Genomic DNA, 23,940 nt, shown 5'->3' with positions numbered 1-23,940 from the left:
CTAGGCTAGACGGAATAATGGTTTCACTTGGAATAAAGTTGCTTCACATGTAAGCACAGGTGATCGATCGTAGCTTCAGCAGTGGCTGAGTTTAATGAACTAAGAGCCCCATTTGGGTGGGAGTCCTGTTGCCCAGCAATCTTTTCCAAATGCCCCTCTCTTCTTTGTTGCAGCTGCTGGATGAAATGGCCACCTTGGTTTTCTTCGTCCTCACCGGGTACAAGTTCCGGCCTGCCTCTGACAACCCCTACTTGCAGCTCTCTCAGGACGATGATGATGTCTTGGACATGGAAGCTGTGTAAGGGGCCTATTTCCTTGTAATAATTTATATTAAGATGTTAAGCATTACTATATACAGTACAGTTTTTTTAAAGGGGGGAAACAGATAAATTAGGACTCTGCAATTTGTCTCTTGATTTTGGTGCATTCTGCTTATAACAGATATTATGTGACTCTTGTTGCTGTTGGGTGCGTCTGGAAGAATCAATGTTAGACACTGATTCAATCTCAACATTTCTGTTTAATACAGTCCCAACTCTCTGTCTTTCCAAAATTCAAACCCTTCAGTACGAAATGTTCTCTGGAGCAGTGGCAGAAATGGCAGGAAAGGGGGCATCCCTTAATGTCACTTATGATCCCTCCCTCCCCACCACTTCAGCAATTAATATATAATTTGAAACCCAAAGGGTACTTTTGTAGTGCAGGACTTCTACTAGAAAGGAAGACCAATAAATTGGAGCAGTTACAATTGCTATATTATGATCCAAATCTTAGCTGACTCCATCTGGGACAAACTTTACATGATCCCTCATTCAAACCCAGGTGATTTTGAATGTTGGTCCACCTGGGAAAGGATTTGCAGCAGCAATGTGTGAAGCATTGCTACAATCTACTTTAGGCAATCCAAAGAGTATTTTGCGTATTGGGATTCCTGCCCAGCTCCTGTGGAGTCAGCCTGGCCTACATAGAGCAGCAAGGTGGGGAATTGGGTGAGAGATGTGTTGAATCAGAAGCTCCTAACAAGGTGGGTGGTCCCATGATCTGCTCTATCCTGTTAGGTCAGGAGTGGGGAACTTGTGGCGCTCCAGTTGTGGTTACATCTTCATCTCCTATCATCCCCAGTCAGTGGGGCCTATGTCAAGGGATGATAGGAGCTTGGAACAAGACCTAGGTCACAGGTTCTCATACCCACGTTAGATGTTTTGGGTGGCTCTTGTTCTTGACTCATGTTGCCCAAGATACATGGTTCCAGATCCATTATCTAGCTATCTTTTAGTGTGGCAGACCCCACACTTTGGAACTCCCTGCTTATTGACATCTGGCAGCTGCCTTCACTTTAGTCTTTTTGGCATCTCTAAAAGCAAGCCTATCCTGACGTGTAGAACGTTGATATGTGTTTTAATCTGCTTTATAGCTTCACGTTGGTTTCATTTTTCTTTAAATGTTTTAAATAGTTGTTTTTGTTTGCTTATCGTTTAATTGCTTTATACCTTTCTTAAAACACTTCAGTGCTTTATTACAATCAGGTGGTTATATAAATCATATGAGATATCTAAAATAAATTGGCAGGCCTGCGGGTGGGGCGGGGGGGGCTGAATTTGATGGATGGGTGGAGCCACCGACCTGTCAAATCACCTGGCATCTCAATGGTTCTCTTTAGCATTTCAAAGGGACTAGCCTACAGTGTGAAAACAAAATTTGCATTCTTTGCTCTGCTTGCTTTTGGCTCTGGCCTTTTCCACCACTTGCATGTGGCCCTCCGAAGGTTGCCTTGAAGCAAATGTGGCTGTTGGGTTGAAAAAGGTGGGAGGTGGTTTCCACGCTCCAGTTTCAGCCTTCCACTGACTCTTGTCCAGTGGCTAAAGTCTTACACCTTTACTCCCCAAAAGGATCTTGGGATGATTGTCCTGTGAAATGCTCTTGAGCTCTTCTCTGTGTCCCTGTCAGCAGGATCAAAGATCTGTTTGCTGGCTTTATGTCCCCTGACGAGAAGGATTCTTCTAGACATCTGAATGCCGCAGATGTCTTGCAAAAGCTTTAAATCTAAACTCCCAGGACTGCTGACCTGTTAGAATTTTTCTTCCAAGGCTGCTGAGCCAGCTGCAAATAGAGTGTTAAAGCTTGGACATTTGTTGCTTATGAAGGTGGTGGAAGCAAGGACCGAAATCCTCCAATGCAGCCCTCCCTGGTCATTGCATTAAAGATCATTGACATGTTCATCATCAGTATTATTATTAATTTATTGCTCAACATTCACCCTAAGGTCTCCAGGGAGTGTCTGTGTGGCAGGGGGTACAACACAACATTAGAAACAATTGAAAGCAACTTATAACCACAAATATAAGGCGGGTCATGAAACGTACACTTCAAGTGTCAAGAGGCCAGTGTCTTCAGCACCCTTTGGAAGCTATGCAGTGAAGATGCCAGACACACCTCTGTGGGGACAGAGTTCTACCACTCAGGTGCCGCCACAGAGAAGGCACTCTCCTTCATTTACCATATTTTTCGCCCTATAGGATGCACTTTTTCCCCTCCAAAAATGAAGGGGAAATGTGTGTGCGTCCTATGGGGCGAATACAGGCTTTCGCTGAAGCCTGGAGAGCGAGAGGCTCTCGCTCTCCAGGCTTCAGGAAGCTCTGCGCAACCCTCCGGAGCCCAGCGCGAAGCCACGCCGGCCTCCAGAGCCCGCGCAGAGCTGCCTGTGCTCCCGGGCTCCGCGCAGCTCTGCGTGACCCTCCAGAGCCCGGCGCCAAGCCGCGCCGGCCTCTGAAGGATCGCGCAGAGCTGCCTGCATTCCGAAGCCTCGGGCCTGCTGAAGAGCGTGCCCGGGCTTCGCACAGCTGTCCGCAAGCCTAGGGAGACCGGCGCGACTCCCTAGGCTTGCGGATAGCAGGCTGTTCTGGGGGCTGGGGTCGGGGGAAGCTCGGGCTTCCCCCGCACCAGCCCCGTGCCTGGGGGGAAAATAATTTTTTTTCCTTTATTTCCCCCCGCCCAAAAAAAACTAGGTGCGTCCTATAGGGCGGTGCGTCCTATGGGGCGAAAAATACGGTAATCCCTACAACAATCCTGTGAGGTTTGTTGTGAGTTGGGATTTGAAACCTCATCTCCCAGGTCTTAGACCAACACTCTAACCAATGCAGCACACTGACTGGTTGCTGTCAAAATATTGGGGTCAAATAGATTCCAGTTATTCATTCATTTATTTTTCAGGATTGTGTATATGGTGTAATTCCATGTGGATGCAGTGTGGGGGAGGCACAGAGAGTTGCAGCCAACAAAGTTTTACTCAGAGTAGACCTATTAAAATCAATATACCTCAGTTAGTCATGATCATTTGTTTCAGTGGTTCTACTCATGAGAAGGGGTGACATTGGATGCAACCCAGAATTCATTCAGGTGGTCTTTGCCCCTAAAGACCTGGAGAACTCTTGCCTGATCTTCTGTTTGCTTAAAGGAGCAGTGCCTTGACAGGAGTGGCTTTCAAAACAAATCCAAAGCTGGATGATGATGATGATGATGATGTGTTCTTTGGGACTGCAACCCAGAGGTGTCACTGTGTGTAGCCCGTTGCAACGGAAACCACAGAAGTTGTCTTGTGGAGTAATAGACTAATCCACAAGTACTGGGTGTGTGTGTGGTTCTTGCAGAAGCTAACTGCGGTATGTGTAATTTTTGCAGAGAACCAAGAACATACAAATGAGAGTCAGCATGGTGTAGTGGTTAGAGTGGGACCTTAGGGTGAAGAGCCAATGGTTAATAATAAAAATAGTGTAGTAAGCCTGCAACCTATGTGGGGGTTACGTTTCAGAGATGGCTGCTAAAGCCAAAATTGTGTATTGTCAAAACAGATTGGTTTCAATGGCAGGTGAGATTTCCCAGGTCTTTTTTGCTGGATACCTGCTCCGTTTCCACCCCCCTTCTAATATATAATTTACCAAGTGTATAATGCTGAATGTACAGACTTAAACGCACATAAATTTCAGGCTTATTGTAATAATAATATTTATTTTAATGATATATTGTTTGTTTCTTAAACTGTACGCAGGTTTGAGATTTTTTTTTGGGGGGGGGTGTTTTTAAATAAGTAAAGTGCAGCTTCGTTGAGTCTAATCCCAGCTGGGAGAAAGGGGTGGGGAATAGGGTGCAGGGAATGCTTTTGCTTGTGGCACATGTGCCCGCGAGTCTTTTGATGGCAACCCACAGATTGCCACATCTTTTTGATGTGCACTCTTTTCTTTTTTAACTAAATTACATCTCTTTCACCCAGGAATGGGTTGTCGGGGGGGGGGGGAGAACCTTCCCGCCATGCGGCCCTGGTTGGGGCAAGAACAGCACTGAAGCGTTGCCTTATCTCTAAGCGATTTTTTCTGCTGTCCTCCTCCCCACAGGGTGACAACTTCGGGGGTCATGGAAGGTATGAAGAAAGTCAAGAAGGTGGTCAATGGCTCGTCGTCGGAGCCCCAAGGCGAGAGGGAGAGTGCTGCATGATGGAGTCAATACTTTCACCACCACCTCCGTTTCTTCTTCTCTCCCTTCTGCGCCCCCCACCCCACCCCCAAAATTAGGACAAGGCAGCACTTTCAGATAAACTTTAATTTATTGATTTTCTGCTTCCCTCAACAGAAGGGGAGCAAGTTGAGTTTCCTGATATGGGAACTGGAGAACATAGGGCAGTGGGAAAGGGCGGCTGGGGGTGGGTGGGGGCAAAATCCTGTGCAAAATTGAGAGAGAATCACAATCCTGCGTATTCATTTGTCCTGGGGATTTGTGGCTCTTCTAGAGCCTTGCAAGGAAGCTCTCCTGTTTTATGGTGATGGCAGATTTGTTTTAATTTTTTTAACCTTTTAACATTTTTGCTAAAGTTTTTTAACGCTCCTCCTGCTTTCTTTCGGAAACTTGACTGTGAGAAAGAAAATAGAACCATCGGTTCTATTTGGCTCTTTGGGACACAACTTCCAAATGTGAAAAAACCTGGTGAGAGTTGTATATGTAAAAGTATATATGTATATCTATATTTTATATGATGCCTTCTGACATGCACCCCTCCCTGCAATGTGTAACCTTTTGTGTGTGCTGGGGAGATTTGACAAAATGGTTTTAAAAGTGTTGGGTGTGGCGCAGGGGAGATCTTTTGGGGTTTACTTGTAAATGTTGTGCTGAGTTTAGGCATCTTTTTCTCTCCCCCTTTTTCATTTGAATGGGGAGCAAATAGGAATTCTGCCTCCAGATAGGAATAGGAATGTTTTCTTTCTTTTTTCTTCCTTTTTTGAGACCAAGGCTTCCTTACTACCCTCTTTAATGGTGTGGACCAAAATGCTGGGTCCCATTTTGACTCTATGCAGTTCCCTCAAGGGGTTCCAAATATGTGCAATGGAGGGGGGGGATATTCACTGAATTATTATTATTATTATTGTTATTATTGTTATTTCTTCTCCCCCTTTGCTGAAAAGTGGTGAGGTCAGGTTTCAAATCCCCGCCCCAAATAAATTACTGCATATAAGGAGTGATCCATGAACAGCTGCTCCTAGAGGGTTTCTTGGCTAGAGGATCGGTGAAGCCGAGCTCTCCAAATTCTTGGGAATACTCTCAAGAAAGGAACCCCTGCTGCTTGCTTTCATATGTGAAATGGGGTGATTCACAAGCAGTGCAAGAAATCTCTCTTTGCATTGAGAAAACAGCCCAAGCAGGTCTCTGACCTCACAACGGAAATTCTGTCTTCACTCTGTGAAGAGAACATCAGCCTTTTCTCTTTTTTTGCTTATGCATTGTGAGCTAAAAACCCCTTCTCCCTCCTCTTCCAATGCCCCCTTCTCTACCTGGCTAGCTTGGGGATAATGCGTGGAAATTGCATTGCCCTTGGGCAGAGCAAATGTAAGCTGGCAAAGCAGGTGAGCAGAGAGAGAGTTTGTTCACCTGGCAGCTGGAGGGACGCCTGGGGTCTCCAGTCAGGAAGATAAGTTTGTATGAAGGGTTACAAAGAAAAGCTGCATCCTACCATTTAGATGTGCTGGCTTCTGGAAGAGCGGGATCAACGAGTGACCTGCTGTTGAATCAGGAGCCATGCGGTCCTAAGAGCCTTTCTTCTTGTTTATTGTGAGTGAGGTCTCTTCAAACAGCAGCTGGCAGGTCCAGAAGTGTCAATACATGTCTTCTGTGCTCATCCAAAGTTGTGCTCTCTCCCAAAGTTTGCATGAAGGACACACAAAGCTATCTCAAAGAGAGGCAGGGTATCGTCTTCCCACAAGAACAGCCCTATCAGCCTCAAGATGCCATTGGTGTTGAACTCCGCCGCTCAGATATTTGGTGGGGCCACCAGCCAGGATCATAGCATCTTGAGCTCTGGTATGGCTTGCCCACTAAGGGTTCATTCAGTAGCCATCAACCTTGCTTCGGCCAGCCAGACTCTCCCAACTTCAGTCAGCCCATTAGAAGTTTTGTTGACGGACAAATGGCAACGTCAGTAGTTTGGGTTGAAGTTGAGGAAGAGGCCATCTTTTGGCACTACAATCTCCACATATCCCACTCCTTTCCTTATCTTCCACCTACCCATCCTTCCTGCAGAATGAAGGAACTGGACAAAAAGCACTACCCCCCCCCCCCAAAAAAAAAACCATGCCTCTCAGTAGATTGCAACATAACGCTAATGCAAATGGGAAGGATTTTTCCTTGTCCATTGGAACATCCTCCCCCAACCGCCACAGTATACACCCCTAAGTCTGTTACAGAGATTCCCCTGATCCTCTGGAGCCAATCTGGGGACAGTGCACAGCTTTCACAGGAGGAGGCAGGGGAAAGTCCTACTGTACAAGTAGAAATCATTCTGCTAACACAATTACTTAGTTGGATGCTCTGGGTTGAAGCTTTATAAGGCCTTTGGGTCCAGCTGGCCTGTAAAGAGAGGAGAGATTGCAAGAACAAGAGCTTTCCATTGGGCTGAGAGTGGGAAGTGTTTCTTGGCCTGCAGCAGAACAGGAGCTGGCATGTACAAGTATGGGGGGCTCAGTCAGTCACTCTTCCGCTTGTTGAAACCCGACGCTTTTAAATGTTGTCGACTCTGAATCATACTATTGATGTTTTTAAAAAATGGGTAGGTTGTTTTGTGGGGCGGGGGGAGTGGATAACTCCCCCCCCCAACTGATGTTTCATCTTCATCCTAAAATGAGCTCAGCTTTCCTCTCTATGTGCTTCACCCACTCCTCTCTTTGACAGCCAAATCTTTTGGACAAGCAGCCAAGAGAGTTTTCTCCACCCAGTGTGTTCCCTTCAAATGATGAGCCCACTGCTTCAAAATCCAGGACTGTGCCACTTTTTAAAAAATAAAAAGTATCCCTTTTTAAAGGTGGGTAGGAAGAAGGAACAGCTTCTCTCGCTCCCAGTTCCTCCTTTCTCTCTCTGGAATCCATTGTGCAACTGCTCTAGAACCCATTATGTGACTGTGCTGGAACCTATGTTTTCTTGCAGAGTGCACTCATACCAGATGTGTCCTCACTCCCAGTGGAGATTTTGGCATCTCACACTGAAAAAAGGAGCTTGCACCATCCACATCAACCCAGGGGATAGTCCTGCTTTCTTTTTTTAAACACCTGAAGACCTGTGTAGGTGGAGGACCAATTGGGTAGCTTAGCAAAGAGACTTGGTTAATCTCAGAAAATAGGTCCGCATGATTCCTGATTTATTTATTTATTTGTAACATGGGCTGCACCTGCAGCCCTCTGGATGTTTTTGGACTACAACTCCCATTGTCCCTGGATAATTGGCCTTGCTGGCTGCTGGGAGTTGGAGTCAGATAACATCTGGAAGGTCACAGGTTCCTTCACTGCTGGAACTTTTAGAAGTTAAAATAATAGATCCTTTTTTCAAAAAAGAAAAAGGAAAAAAAAGGTGTGCGGTTTATTTTATTGGGTGCTTCAAACATCTGTGTATTCCTTCATGAATCTCTTCATGTTTTAAAGTTGTTGTTTTTTAACCTTTTATCAGAATAGATATATGAAATGGCAGTATTTCTGTAAAGGGGAGCAGGGGGCAATACCAATCAGGGGACCTTTTCTCTCTCTATGTAATGTGGTTTTTCTGATATGGAAGAGATGTACAAAATAAAAGACTTGATGACTAGGAAACTTTCTCCTGGGCTGCTTTATTTAAAAAATGGCTTCCTCCTGGGCTGGGTTGAACTGCTGTGAGAGACATGGTTCATATTGACATATTCTATAGCCAGTACAGGGAGTGGTTAAAGGAGGAAGGGGGGTTTCCTTTTAGGCGCTGCTGGTGGGCTTCCACAAGCATCTGTCCAGCCAGTGAGAAACCGGATTCTGGACTCGGATTTTTTTTCTTACTCCCTCTTGGTTGCACTAAAGCATCACAGGGATGAGGACAAATAAAAAGTCCTTCTTCACTCAGTGCATAGTTAAACAATGGAACTTGTCCCCCCTGGAGGCAGTGGTCGCCACCAATTTGGATGGCTTTAAAAGAGGATTGGACAAATGCATGGAGGAGACGAATATTAATGGCCACTAGCCACAATGGCTCTGCTCTGCTTTTGAATACCAGTTGCTGGAAACCACAGGAGGGAAGCATCCTCTTGTGGTTGAATCCTGATTGTGGGCTTCCTGTAGGCACCTGGGCGGCTACTGAGAGGACAGGATTCTCAACTAGATGGGCCAGCAGGGCTGTTGTGTTCTGTCTCCACTGTCAGAGGCAATATGTCTCTGAACACCACTTTCTGGGAATCTCAAGTGGGAAGAGTTGCTGTTTCACCCAGGTCCTGCAAGTGGGGCATCTGATTGGCCACTGTGAGCTGGGTGGACCCCAATGGACTGATTTAGTAGAAGGAAGGGTCTTTGCATCTTTTGATCATGCCTAGTAGCTGTTGATAGCCTCATCCTCCGTTGGACAAGATGACCCTTGGGGTTCCCTTCCAACTTTACAATTCCATGATTCTATTATCCTTTTAATTATGCTTGTGTGTATATCCTACTAAGTCTGTCCTGGGTTGCTCACCATTCTGTGACGATCCGTGTGTCGATTATCCTTTGGTGTAATGTCTTCCTCCCCCCTCAAATGCCCTCATTTCAAGATGTTTGGCACACCTCCCTTCCTTCAGGCTGATAAGCGTCTTCATCTGTATTCCTGCCTGTCAGATAATTCTGAACTAGGGCAGCACAGTTTTTAATCAATGCTTTTCAGTGGCAGTGTTAAGAACCTCCCCCACCTTCCCTTCTGTCTCTTACCTTCCCTTCTGCCCTGTTTGGTGAATTTCTGCATTTGGAAATAAGATTGTAAGAAGTGCCTGCTGGATCAGGCTTGGTGGGCTGATGGGAACTGGAGTTCTACAATAGAGAGAGAGAGTCGCCTCTGATCTAAGGAGAGGTGTTTCCTTCAAGGAGCTCAAGGCAGCATACATTATGCTCCACCTCATTAAATCACAGAACAGACTTCTCACGTCCTGGTGGGATGACCTTCTCACCCAGGCTGGCCACTGGATCCTCCTGAACAGGAAAAAACAAAGTAGGACTTCAACTGCTTGAGTGACAAGATGTGACACCTGATTTTCTTGGATCTTGGAGATTTAGATAATGGTTAGGAGATACTGGGCACATAAAGGTAAAGGTAAAGGGACCCCTGACCATTAGGTCCAGTTGTGACTGACTCTGGGGTTGCGGCGCTCATCTCGCTTTATTGGCCAAGGGAGCCGGCGTACAGCTTCCGGGTCATGTGGCCAGCATGACTAAGCCACTTCTGGCGAACCAGAGCAGCGCACGGAAACACCGTTTACCTTCCTGCCGGAGCGGTACCTATTTATCTACTTGCACTTTGATGTGCTTTCGAACTGCTAGGTTGGCAGGAGCAGGGACCGAACAACGGGAGCTCACCCCATCGCAGGGATTCGAACCGCTGACCTTCTGATCGGCAAGTCCTAGGCTCTGTGGTTTAACCCACAGCGCCACCTGTGCTTACTTACACAGCCTGTAGTTAAACTATGGAACTCACTCCCATGCAGGGGTTCCAATAAAATATTGGGGGACCCATGGAAGCCCTACCCAACATAATCACATGACGCAGTGCAAAGACACAGTGTATAGACACAAATATTTTATTGGGGGGGCGAAGGCACCTCGGTTCCTAGGAGTTGGCTCCTCTGCTCCCACAGGAGGCAGTTATGGCCACCAACATGGATGGCTTTAAAAGAGAAGGCTATTGATGGCTACTAGCCATTATGGCTTTGCTCTGCCTCCGTAGTTGAAGGCAGCAATGCTTCTGAATACTAGTTGCTGGAAACCACAGGAGGGGAGGGTGTACTTGCACTTGAATCCTGCTTGTGGGTTTCCCACAGGCATCTGATTGGCCACACAGAGGGGGATGCTGGAGTAGGAGGGCCACTGGCCTTTACCCAGCAGGTGGCTTTTATGTTTCTCAACCCCAGTGTAGATAGACAATCCTGAGCTAGATGGACTCAATGTAAGAGGAGGCCTGCATTCTCCACCACTTTTGCTTCTCATCTCACCACAAGCTTTTTCTAACCCGCCTGCCACCCACCTGGAGCCACGAGTCATCGCAACAATGCGATGGCACATTGTGTCATGAGATGACACATGACACAGCTGGCTGTCAAATGCTTCAGATTACGAGTCAGGATATTGGCAGGTGGTAAATTTCACAAGAGCCTTGATTACTGAGTTACAAGGAAGGACATTAGACGTTCCCAGAAGTTAGAATTGATCAGGGAGGGAAATGTATGTACTTTACTTTGGAGTCGCGCGACAGCAGTATGAGGTCTCAGTCCTTTGGATCTGAGATTAGCATAATTGCTCCTTGGGTTGAACCTGTTGAATATTACTCTTTAGATAGTGTAATTAATGTGAGCAGAAACCTACAGAGGAGGACAGGGCCGGGTCTGCAGTTTCATTAGCTTAACAATCAAGCTTTGACTAGCTTTGAAAAGGCTCATAAAAAAGCAACAAAAAATAGAACCTGCCCACATGACTCTGACACAGAAACATTGCACATGCACTATGTAAAATAACAATGAACGTTCTCGAGAGGAAGCTGATAAAATGTGGGTTGAACAAGGTAATCATTTGGTGGATTTGTATCTGGTTGACTGACCGAGCCCAAAGAGTGCTCATTAATGGTTCCTCATAATCTTGCAAAAAAAATGACAAGTGGGGTGTCCCAGGGTTCTGTCCTGGGCCAGCTGTTGTTCAACATCTTTATAAATGACTTGAATGAAGGAATTGAGGGGATGGTCATTAAATTTGCAGATGACACCAAACTGGGAGGGGTAGCTAATGCCATAGAAGACAGAATCAGAATTCAAAATGACCTTAACGGATTGGAGAACTGGGCTCAAGCTAACAAAATGAATTTCAATAGGGACAAACATAAAGTTTTGCACTTAGACAGGAAGAGCCGTCCAGATGCACAAATATAGGATGGGGGACACCTGGCTTGCTAGCAGTACATGTGAAAAGGATCTATGGGTCTTGGTGGACCACAAGCTTAACATGTGTCAACAGTGTGATGCGACAGCAAAAAAAAGCTAATGCTATTCTAGGCTTGATCAACAGCATTATAGTGTCCAGATCAAGGGAAGTAATAGTATAACTTTATTCTGAATGTCAGTCAGACCACACTTGGAATACTGTGTCCAATTCTGGGATGTTGACAAGCTGGAAGGTGTGCAAGGAGGGCAACCAAGATGATCAAGGGTCTGGAAACTCAGCCTTATGAGGAGCGCTGGAAGGAGCTGGGTATGTTTAGCCTGGAAAAGAGGAGACCGAGAGGAGATATGATAGCCATCTCTAAATATCTTAAGGGCTGTCATATGGAGGAAGGGAACATGCTTGTTTTCTCCTGCTCTGTAGGGTAGGACTCAAACCAATGTCTTCAAGTTGCAAGAAAGGAGATTCTGACTAATCATTTGGAAAAACTTTCTGGCAGTAAGAGCTGGCAGTAAGAGCAGTGGAACAGACTCCCACAAGAGGTGACGGACTCTCCTTCCTTGGAGGTTTTTAAACAGAGGTTGGATGGCCATCTGTCAGGGAGGCTTTAGTTGAGATTCCTGCATTAAGGCGGTTGGACTAGATGACCCTTGGGGTCCCTTCCAACTCTACAGTTCTATGATTCTACCCCTCTTCTCTCCACCCCCCTCCACCCCCTCTTCTCTCCCAACCTGATACTGTATACAACATTAAAGCCTCACGTCAAATATAACTTGATCTGTAGAAAGACACTATGAACTGAAAGCAGAAATGCTGTATGTACTTTTGTAAACCAAGAAAATCTTCAATACAAACATGGTCAAGGGGATGGAGTGACCCAATGAGGAAATGTTCCAGCATTTGGGGCCTTCTTAGTTTAGAGAAAGAGGCATGGTTGAAATTATTCATGGTATGCAAGAAATGGATAGAGAGCAGTTTTTCTTCCTTTCTTATACAGTGGTACCTCGGGATGCGAACGGGATTCGTTCCGGAGCCCCGTTCGCATCCTGAATGGAACGTAATATGCGAAGGCATGTAGGCACGTGCGCGGGTCACGTTTTGCCGCTTCTGCACATGCGAGTGACGTAATTTTGAGTGCTCATGCGCTAGCGGCGAAACCCGGAAGTAACGCACTCCGTTACTTTCGGGTTGCCGCGGAGCGCAACCTGAAAACACTCAAACTGAAGGACATTTAACCCAAGGTATGACTGTATACATGATTTGAGGGTGTCCAAAGAAGCTGAATGTTTGAAGACTCAGGACAGACAAAATAAAGCATTTATTCAAGTCTCTGCTTGGGCATTACCTATTTTGATGAGCCTGGGATAGCTCAGTCAGTAGAGCATGAGACTGAATCTTAGGGTTGTGAGTTCGAGCCCCACCCTGAGCAAAAGATTTCTGCATTGCTGGGGGTTGGACAAAATGACCCTTGTGATACCTTCCAGCTCTATGTTCCTATGCAGCACATGGGTAAACTATGAAAATTGTTCCTGCAAGCGCCAATTATGGCCACCAACTTGGATGGCTTTAAAAGGATTAGACAAATTCACGGAGGAGAAGAGGCTATCAGTGGCTGCTAGTCACAGATACCGGTTGCTGGAAGCCACAGGAAGGGAGAGTGGGACCTACTTGTGGGTTTCTCATTGGGGCATCTGGTCAGCCACTGTGAGAAGAAATAGGCCACTGGCCTGACCCAGGAGCCTCTTCTTATGTTCTTAATTTAAAATTCAGGGCAAGGGGGATATGGAGGAAACGGGTTTGTGCCACACCAATGTTCTGGGGGACAGAGGAAGAGGTGACAATATAAAGAGTACAGTTTCTCTTAAGGCAGCAGAAGGTCTTTGGGATGCCTGGACGTACAATAACATTGCAAAAGAGGCAGACTCTGCCAGTGTTGTCCTTGGCTTCTTCCCGGAGGCCAGGAAGGGCTGCCGAAGCCATCTCTGGCTGCTGTGGTCTGGAACTGAATCATCTGGGGCAATCTTAAAATAGCCCTCCTGTGAGGTTGTGCCTTGCCAGTCAAGGAGTGGATCAATGGTGTGTCTGCAGATTGGAGACTGGGGGGTGGGGGGGTGGCTTTCAACGGGCAAAGAAACCGCTTCTCAAAAAAATCAGGGGGCATCAAAAACAGCCTTTGTGCATTGCCCTGAAGGCCCAGCTGGCATGGTTTTCAAGTGGATCCTTGAGATCATAGATTCATAGAATTCTAGAGCTGGAAGGATCCCAAAGGCCCATCGAGTCTTCTGCAAAGCAGGAATATCTATATGCCCAGCCCATCGTTTAGCTGCTCCTGCTCAACAGCCCTAACTCATCAGCTGCCCACCCAAAGAGTACTTTGAGAGATATGGTTGGGACCTGCCACAAAATGTTGCAGTGGGTGTTCCTGTTCAGGGTACCAGTCAACCAACTATGCCCTCTTTCAATATATGCTATTCTGTCAGTTCTCCCACATGCCCAGTTCAGTTCTCCATTCTCCCATCCACAAGTGCTTCATAATCAATGGCTACCTAGTACACTCAGTCCTCATTGGGCTGTCTGTCTGTCTTTTTATTTTATTTTATTATTTTATTTGTTAGGCCTTATTATGAATGACAAAGGCATCGTTTTAAAAATGTTACTGCATTTTGTAACTTCATGTTATTCTTTCCCCCCAGGAGTTGCCTTGAGCATTGTTTTTGACAGAAAGGCAGTACAGTGGTACCTTGGGTTAAGAACTTAATTCGTTCTGGAGGTCCGATCTTAACCTGAAACTGTTCTTAACCTGAAGCACCACTTTAGCTAATGGGGCCTCCCGCTGCCGTCGCCATGAGATTTCTGTTCTCATCCTGAAGCAAAGTTCTTAACCTGAGGTACTATTTCTGGGTTAGCGGAGTCTGTAACCTGAAGAGTCTGTAACCCGAGGTACCACTGTATACAAATCAGTGGTGTTGTTTCCTTTGGAGCATCTATGGGAAGAGGTTGCTGGACTAGATGGTCCCCCTTTGGCCTGATCCAGCTGCAAGGCTCTTATTTATTATTTACCTATTGCAATCATATCCCACCTTTCCTCCAAGGAGATCAAGGTGGTGCCTGTGATTCCCCTTCCTCCCCACTTCATCACCACAACAACCCTGCAAGGTAGTATATGCCAAGAGAAAGTAACTGTCCCCAAGGTCTTCCTGGTCCTAGTCCCATGCTCTAACCACTGCACCATTCTGCCTCTCTTCTTAGGGTCCTACCGTCTCCTTGGGATGAGGCAGGTGAGAAATCTGAACCACACAGGTATTTTATTTTATTTTTTAATAAACATCTATTCAAAAGTAACAATACATCTTTGTCCACTGCTATGGTATCACAGAATGATCACTCCAATCCTCTATCCCGCATCACTGTCATGTTGACTTGTCGAATACCCTCAATAGGAACCTAACTACCGATCCGGTTTGCTAGACATTTTCAATCAATACATCCCCTCCACGGCCACCTCTGTGATGATGATGACATTAAAATACACCCTGTTATTCTTCAATAAAAGAGAAAAAAGGAGACCAAATCAGGTAATTTAACATTGCAAATCTATTGCGGAATAAGCCGTGTTAAAGGCTGCACTGCTAAATCAAATCCGCATTGACTATGGCTATGACTGGAGTCCGTTTGACTGCCGCGGACCTTACTGCTGATCATTCCACAAAGCCTGTCTCTTTGCTTACTCAATTCCTCCCGAATTAAGGGGCCAGTCGGGGGAAGCCGCGATCCTCAGCGAAGCGCGCTTGCATAGTGGCTGGGTGGTGGTGGTGGGGAGTTAAGCCCAGTCCAGCTCTTACTATCGTAGCGGCTTCACCCCTGACTCGCGAGAAAGCCTCCCACGCTACCCCAGATCCTAGAAAGCGGAGTGGGCGAATTCGGATTGGCGCGTCGCCTTTTGGGAGCGGAGCCAATTCGGAGCCGCAGCGCGCCCCCCCCCACTCCGCTGCGCGGCCTCTTCCTCCTCCAGCCACGCCGAGGTTTCCCGGCAGCGGCAGCCGAGACCTTCCGCAGCGGTGAGTAGCCCAAGCGGGCTTCGATCGGGATACACGTGGCGCCTCCTTCTGCGCCTGCACCCCCCCTTCCCAGCCCGCATTCTTGAATGGGAGCCCATTTGCCAAGGCTTTCCTCCATCAGAAGCTGGGAATCTCACTTGGTTGCATTGTCTTACCCGGAGTCAGTACTGTCTGCACTGGCCGGCATCAGGGGCTCACCAGGGTTTCAGGCAGTGTGTCTTTTCCTAGCCCTAACTGGAGATGCCAGTGATTGAACCTGGGACCTTATGCATGCATTGCTTGACCGCTAAGCTATGGCCTTTCCCGTAAAAACAAAGCAAGATTCTAGTCCTCATCATTCTTAGTAAAGAGCTGGGTTCCACAGGAAGCTGCTTCTTTCATAGCTGGGACATTCTACATGCAAAGCAGATGCTCCAGCACTGAGCTATGGGTCCTGCATTATCCTGAGTAAGGTCACTGGTCCACCTAGCTCAGCATTTTACACACTGGTTGGCAGCTACAGCTCTCCATAGTTGTTTTTTTTGGGGGGGGGGAGCAGGGACCCCTCAGCCCTACTGGATATGCTAGTTAATTTGGGACATATGCTGAGAGTGCAGGGAAGGGAATCGTCCTTATAATCTTATTATATAAGCTACTTTGAAATGCACAAACAATGCCATTTTCCAGAGCCATCCTTTTAAGAGACTGTCTTGAGTGCATTCTGCTTCCTGCATCTGTAATTGGGAGGTAATGACTAAATTGTGCATCCGAAGTGCCGCCTTTTGACCTAAAATGCCTTCTATCATCACTGGCAAAAAGGGGTTGCAAGCCGGATCCACATTTCATGTGCCTTTGGAAGAGAGACATTTGGTGGCCATGGTTGCCAGAGTGGGAGGTGGGACAGCTCTGATGCCCGTGGCAGGTGCATGGTCTACCAGTGGGATGTTCTGCACATAAGAGCATAGCTCCAGTGCTCAGAAGCTTTTTCCGAATGCCCATGCATTACCCGGCCATGTTCAAGGTTCTTGTATTAATTAATTGTATTTACAACAGAGCTCAAAGTGGTGTACATGGCCCTCCTGATCTCCATATTAACCTTGTGTGGTAGGCTAGGCTGAGTTGGCAACTGGCCCAATTTCAATCGGTGAACTTCATAGTCGCATGAATATTTGGACCCCAGACTCCCAGGTTCTGTCTGAGACACCAACCACAAGACCACACTGGTTCACTATAATATCCTGGTGTATATCCTTCCCTTCCTAAGCTTTAAGAGATATATGAAACCTTAATTTACAAGACCCTTAACTACTTGGGTCTGGGATACATTAAGGACTGCCTGATCCCTCATATCTGTGCCCAGTCAGTGGGGGAGTCACTGCTGATGGTTCCCCGTGGCTCAGATGCACAGCTTGTTTCCACCAGGAGCTGTGTGTTCAGTATCTACAGAGCTCCCGCTTGAATTCCGTTCTGTTGAACATCCAGTGCTTATGACCTTATTAAATCAAATCTTTATTTTTATGGTCAGTGACCAGCACAGAGCCCCTTATCTGTTTTGGCAGGGTATGATCATCGCACCTGTAATGGAGAATGCCATTCTGGAATTAATAGGTGCCTGGATTAAAACTGTTATCTCCCTTTCTTGCCAAAGGTTTAAAGGTAACATCTCAACACTCAACAGAGGAAGAGGAGTCGGGGGGGGGGAGCGCACCACCCCCGGCAGCGCGATCCCGGTGGGGTGCCATCGTGGCTGCCCCCCTGCCTGCGCTGGGCGCCACACCCCTAGGATCATGCCCCTGTGGGCAGTGCACCGCGCCCACAGGACGTGAGCCCCACCCCCTCCTGCTCTCTGCCCGCCCGATGCTGGAGCACAAAGCTCTGCCACTGCATCTCAAGGGAGAAACAAGAGCTGTTTAACTCCTAGGTTTGACTTAGTGGAAGATGTAAGTTGGAAGAGACCATCAGCTGTCTGATCAACTCAGTAACTGGCCCAAGCTCAGCCAGTGAGCTTCATGGCTTAAATAAATAAATTTATTTCACAATGAGGACTAGGAACTTGAAAGAATGCCAGGCTTCCCAGCACAACAGTGTTGCATTCCTCAGTAGACTTGGACCCACCTCCAGTTTCTCCATCTTTAGCTTTGGACTACTGAAGTAGCTGCTTTGAAGGGGCTTTTATTGTTTTCAAGCATCAAAATGTTCTCTCTCCTCTGTTTCTCTCTTAGCCTTGCCGCGCCCCAGAGGTGACAAATCTATACATGCGCATTTTCGCACTAGCAGCTTGCAATATGGTGAACAGAAGGTGTGTGGCCGTATGTTGCCAACAGTCACTTAATGAGCAGGATGAGTGTTTGTGTGTATGTGAATAGGAAGCTCAGTGCAGCCCCTGCCGGGTTTCAAATATCTTTATGTTGCTTTTGGGGTTGTGTGGTGTTGCTACTCAGGAAAAAAAATAATAAATATCTGGCATGCTTCCCGATTACATTGCAGTTATCATGCGAAAGGAGAGAGAGGTAACAAGAGCCATAGAAATTTGAGACCGGAGGCTTCATCCCAGAGCCGGCTGTAGTTCGTATAGTGACTTGGAATCTGAACCAGTGCATCTGCAAGATTTTATTTTCAATGCTTTATTTATTTAAATGCTTCTTGTAGCCCGTCCCCTCTCCAAATGTTTCAGAGTGGGGGGCACCTAACAATTAAAACAATACATGCATCCACCTGCAGTGTCAGGAGTGGATAAAAAGCAGAAGTAGTTTTAAAAGCCAAGCAATGGTCATTTAAAAATGCAACAGTGAGATTAACCATGACTTTGGAAGCTAGAATAAATAACCAGGTTTTAACCTGGTGCTGGGGAGAATGCAAAGTTGGCACCTGGTGGATCTCTGGACAAGGGCATTTCACTCAGTGGTAGAGCATCTGCTTTGCATGCAGGAGGTCCTGAGTTCAACCCCCAGCATCTCCAAGTAGGGCTGCAGAAAGGCTTCAGCCTGACACATTGGAGAGCCACCACAGTAGGTGTGGATAGCACTGAAACAGATGAACCAAGCGTCCAACTCCATATAAGGCAGCTTACTATGCTCCTATTTAAATCAGCCCTTTATTCAGAAGCATGAGATCTAGAATCTTGTCCCACGTTCAATTATTGGCATCTCCAGGTAGGACTGGGAATGTCCCTTACCTGAAACCCCAAAGAGCTGCTGCCAGTCAGTGTAGACAATTCTGAGTTAGTTTTTCCACTTTAAGGCATAATATTAATAAAGGCAATCACAAGGCATTTAATTTGTGGTGACAGTGATAATAATAATTGACACATTCATGTTGTGATTCCAGGGGTTGGACTAGATGACGCTTTGGGTCTCTTTGCAATTCTGTACTATTTATGTTGTGCTGTCCATCCCTTGAGCATCTAGGCTTCAAATCGCCTGATGCTGCCAGTTTTGCTTCCTGGCGTTACGAATGAACCAAATCCTGTAATTAGGAAGGGGGAGCAAATCAGCCTTGACTTGTGCTGTTTCTGGTGACTTTCATGCTCTGGCCACATGATGTCGGAGGCAGGGCAGGTTTTAAAATAGAACCAAATCAGTTTGCATCTTCTCTCTCTTTTGGTATCAAGTCAGTTGATGCACTGTGGGCAGCAGGCAGGTCAGGACCTTGTCTCTGCCTGCCTGGTTCTGGCAAAACCAAAATGAAACATTTCACCAGAGGAAACCTGAAATTCTGTGACCTGCGTAGAAAACGACACGGCGTGATTCTGCAAATGTGCAGAGGGTGAGAAGTTTTATTCCTGATTCTCAGCCACCTCTGCCTCTGTATGTGGTAAAAGCAGAATAGGATGGGTCTCCAAGGGTGGAATTTTTTTTTTTTACCCCAGACCAAGTCTGCAGGGGTGAGTGGCAGTGTGGTGTAATGGTTACCGTGTCTGATTATAACCTGGGAGACCAGGGTTCAAATCCTCCCCCTTGGCCATGAAGTTCATTGTGTGACCTTGGGTCACAGTCATCGCCTCTCAACCTGACCTACTTCAGAGGTTTGTTGTGAGGATGAAATGGGGAGCGGGGATAACCATGTATGCCACATCAAACTCCTTGGAAGGAAGATGGGGTGTGAATGCAAAAAATAAAATAAGAAAAAAGCCCTGCTTGATCCAGCCCAGCATCCTCTTCTCACAGTGGCCCACCAGATGCCCCAGTGGGAAGCTCACAAGCAGGATTCAAGCACAAGAGTTCTCTCCCCTCCTGGTTCCCAGCAATAAGTATTCAGAAGCATTAATGCCTCTGACTGTGAAGGTAAAGCATAGCCATTGTGGCTAGTAGTCATCTTTCCCCACATTGCCTTTGTGTTTTCAAGCACATATATATTGGCAGCCCTAAGAACTGGGAGAGGGACGCGGGTGGCGCTGTGGTCTAAACCACAGAGCCTAGCTTACCGATCAGAAGGTCAGTGGTTTGAATCCCTGCGACGGGGTGAGCTCCCGTTGCTTGGTCCCTGCTCCTGCCAACCTAGCAGTTTGAAAGTACATCAAGGTGCAAGTAGATAAATAGGTACTGCTCCGGCGGGAAGGTAAACAGTGTTTCCGTGCGCTGCTCTGGTTCGTCAGAAGCGGCTTAATCATGCTGGCCACATGACCCAGAAGCTGTACGCTGGCTCCCTCAGCCAGTAAAGTGAGATGAGCGCCACAACCCCAGAGTAGGTCACGACTAGACCTAACGGTCAGGGGTCCCTTTACCTTTACCTTTATGCAAAGCAGATACTCTATCACTCACCTACAACACTTCTGTAAAATTAATATCTTAGTCTTCATGGCTCTGAATAAGGGGCTTATTTAAACAAAAACATATCCTGAATCAGTCTGTTGGTCCATCTGGCAGGCAGCTTCCTCTCTTGGGTTTCAGGTGAGATCGAACCTGGGACCTTCTGTAGGATAAAGCAGATACTTTACTGCTGGGCTACCCTTAAAGTAAGATTCTGATTGAAAGGCTGGTTTAAATCAGAACACAGGAAGCTGTCCTTTTCTGAATCAGACCATTAGCCCATCTAGCTTGGTATTGCCCACACTGACTGGCAGCATCTCTCCAGAGTTTCCTAACTCTGCCTGGAGATGCCAATGGGGTTGGGACTTCAGGCCTTCTGCATGCAGAACATGTGCTCTACCTCTGATTACCCGTCTCTCTCTTTCTCTCTCTCGCTTTCCCTGCCTCAGCCTATTTAAATCCATTCCCTACTCCGGAGACATGTTGACAAATACGGGTGCTCTGTTTTTAAGCACTGATGCTTTAATGAGCTTGTTTTCAGAAGACTGGCTAATAGCAGATTATGTATTTTTCAAATGGCTGCTGAAGGGAATATGTCCCTGGATGATTGATTGTGAGGCCTCTTTTCCTTAGGAAAGGAATCACTCTGTATGGGTAATATGAACCAACCCTCTCCCGTTTTTGAAGAAACCAACACAGTTTTGCAATTTACGGGAATGTGATTGTGTTGCATGAAGAGATGACTGTTATCTTTCTTAAGGGGATGAATGATTGCTAGACTGAGCTGAGATTCACCTGCCCTATCTTTGTTTGGCTCTCAGTTGCCATGCAATCTTCGAATCAGGCCTCCGAGCTAATATCTACCCTCCCCTCGACTACCTTTGTTTGGCTCTCAGTTGCCATCGTAAATTTTAAACTAGTCCTCTGAGCCAAGGCATAGTAAATTTTAAACTAGTCCTCTGAGCCAAGGCATAGTAAATTTTAAACTAGTCTTCTGAGCCATTAGCATGGCAACTAAAGGCCAAGCAAGGGCATCTCAAAGGAGATACCCTTGCTTGGCCTTTAGTTGCCATGCTAATTTGTAATTGGCCTTTTTGAGCTGAGATCTACCCTCCCTTTGGATACCTTTGTTTGGCCTTCACTTGCCATACTCAGTTGAACTGGGCCACCGAGTGAAGAGTCACCCTCTTTTGAGATGGCTTCATTTGTCCCTCAGTTGTCTCACTAAATTTTAATTAGACCTCCGGGTAGGCTTGCCACTTTGGTCGGGCAAAATACAGGACAGGTTGGACAAAATAAAGGACAGGTTGGGTGGGGACTGGGGAGGGGTACACACACTTCCCTGACACCAAATTCATGGCAACCCTACTTCCTGCCCTTGAGATGCCTTCATTTGGCCCTCAGTTGCCATACTAATTTTCATTCAGAGTGGCAGGTAACTTTCAATTTGGCAGCAAAAAATAAATGGATTGGCTATTTGTAGCTGGGTACAGTCCTTGGCAGAAAAAAGTTAAAAGGCTCTTCACTCTTACAGTAGAGAGCCGCCACACACACCCACTTCTTGGTAACAATAGGAACCGCTGCTGCCTTTGCAAAGTTGCAGGATCGCCTTTGTGTCTCTTTCCAGAGATGCCTTTTGGACTCTTTGCTGGGTGCTAATAATTTGAGGAGAAGCTCTGTGTCAGAGCAGCCCAGATGTAGCAGGTGAGAAGCATGCCTTTATATAACCTGCTGGCTATGGAATTGGCAGGGGTGTAGCAAAACAGAAACGTTTTTATGTTTAATGTATATTTATAATAAAAACCTATTGAAGTAGAATAGCAGATTCCAAATAAAATAAAATAAAAGTAGGATACCTAGAACCAAACATATAGGAACAAATTTCCATACCAAAACCAAGCATAATAAATTAACACCACAAGGTTCCAAGTAACACAAATGGGTTTATGTTATCCTGTATGTTTTTATTCTTGTACATTATGGTTGTATTTCGTCAGGCAGCGTAGAGTGGAACTATGGAACTTGCTCCCACAGGGGCCAGTGATGGCCACTAACTTATATGGACTGGCCAAATTCATGGAGGAGAGAGCTATCAGTGGCTATTAGCCACATTGGCTATGCTCTGCCAGCAACTGTCATGCTTCTGAATGTCTGTTGCTGGAGACTCCAGGAGGGGAGAGTGCTCTTGTGCTTGAATCCTGCTTGCTGGTTTCCCACAGGCATCTGCTTGACCACTGTGAGAACAGGATGCTGCACTAGATGGGCCTTTGACATGATCCAGCAGGCTCTTTTTACCTCCTTATGACCTGAGTTCAACAGCACTCCTCCCCACTTGCTGTTTCCAGCAATTGGTATCCAGATGCATTACTGCCTCTGACTGTGGAGGCAGTGCATGACCATCGTGGCCAGTATAGCCAAACATTTCCTGACTACACCACCTGCGCAGTGGTTTGCTTTCGGCATTTCCCTCTCTCTTCCTGGGCCACAACCTTCAATGGGAAGGGGTGATGAAAAGACCACCTGTGTCCCAAGGCCTTCTCATAGTCCCTTTGCTATACGTTGAAGGTTGTGTGTGGCAGTATTGTTTGTACCCACATGAACCAGAAGGAAGGGGTTGTGGTCAGTGGGCTTTTTAAGGCTTGGCAACTTCTCTGTCACATTGTGAACCTTTGCAACGAAAGACAACATGCTGTTACCTCTGCACAGCACTGCCTCTGTGCCCCTCAGTAGGGAGTCAGCTATCACCACCACTGCACCTTCCACAGCCACCTTGGTGTGTTCTGAGGTCTGCAACAGCTCCTCTCTCCTAAATGATAAGAAGCCCCAAAAGATGCAGTCTTTTTCTCACATAACACTCCCCCTTTTGTGCATCAAGCATCAAATTAGCAATGCAGTAGTGAAATCATGAAATGATTTGGACCTCTAGTCCTTGAGTTTGCCCTAATCAAAGTTTAATTTCATCCAGGGCCCACCTGAAGATCTGATTTGATCAGCTCGGTTCTTGAAAACAAAACATTCAGCTATGTTTTCTAGCTGATCTCATTGCTACTTCAATTCCTTCTCAGAAAAAAATCAGTCCCCAATCTGTAGATTAAAAAAAAACACCCAGGCAGTCCTCTCTAGCAGTTTTTATTTTGTTTATGTCACTGTCAGGCTCACATCGCTAGAAATTATTCATTATCATTTTATTTCATGAAATATATACATTGCTTGGTTTTAAAGAAAACCCTCAAAGCAATGTACAGAAAATATAAAACAATAAAATTGTCCATAAGAAAGATTAATAAGAATAATTTAAGACTTTCAAAAAGTTAAAATAAGAATTCACTAAAACAGATTAAAACTCGCCTCAGGTTTCTAAACATCAGGGTAGGCTTGTCTAACCAAAAATGCTTTTAGCAGGTGCCAAATTGAGTTGAGTGAAGGCGCCTGCCTGATATCAATAGGCAGGGCGTTTCAAAGTGCAGGTGCCACAACACTAAAGATCAAGTTCTTACAAATACTGTATGAAATGGGTTTTATGTGAAATCTGTAATTGTGCAGTTGCACAGATCAAAATGGTTGAGTGGACATTTATAGGATAAGGCAATCTCGTAGGTAAACCAGTCCCAAGTTGTTAAGGGATTTATATAATAATAATAATAATAATAATAATAATAATAGCACCTTGAACTTGGCCTGGGAGCAGATTGGCAGCCATTGCAGATCTCTGAACAC

The 23,940-nt window shown here is 46.2% G+C and overlaps 2 protein-coding genes across 5 annotated transcripts in view; both read left to right on the top strand.

Annotated features, from left to right (window-relative positions):
- The window catches only part of GPR107 (G protein-coupled receptor 107), a 52,986-nt gene extending 44,869 nt beyond the window's left edge, over nt 1–8,117 (top strand). Inside the window, exons 17-19 of one of the 3 annotated variants that reach the window (XR_013981401.1) lie at nt 174–298; nt 4,389–6,065; nt 6,103–8,117. Coding sequence is in view for 1 of the 3 variants with exons in the window: in XM_080989860.1 (XP_080845986.1) it covers nt 174–298; nt 4,389–4,488 (225 nt within the window). In the remaining 2 variants the exon portion in view is untranslated. Of the gene's footprint in view, nt 1–173; nt 299–4,388 lie in introns of all 3 variants that reach the window. The other 2 variants (XR_013981402.1, XM_080989860.1) reach the window with 2 other exon arrangements.
- Nucleotides 8,118–15,254: 7,137 nt separating this feature from the next.
- NCS1 (neuronal calcium sensor 1) overlaps nt 15,255–23,940 on the top strand; it is a 63,439-nt gene continuing 54,753 nt past the window's right edge. For both annotated transcript variants that reach the window (XM_080989992.1, XM_080989991.1), the window contains exon 1: nt 15,255–15,496. The gene's annotated coding sequence lies outside the window, so the exon portion shown is untranslated. The remainder of the gene's footprint in view (nt 15,497–23,940) is intronic.

Source organism: Podarcis pityusensis (assembly GCF_964106645.2).
Source record: "Podarcis pityusensis genome assembly, chromosome: Z".
Classification (NCBI taxonomy): Eukaryota; Metazoa; Chordata; class Lepidosauria; order Squamata; family Lacertidae; genus Podarcis; species Podarcis pityusensis.
This window is presented reverse-complemented; position numbering and strand designations above follow the sequence as displayed.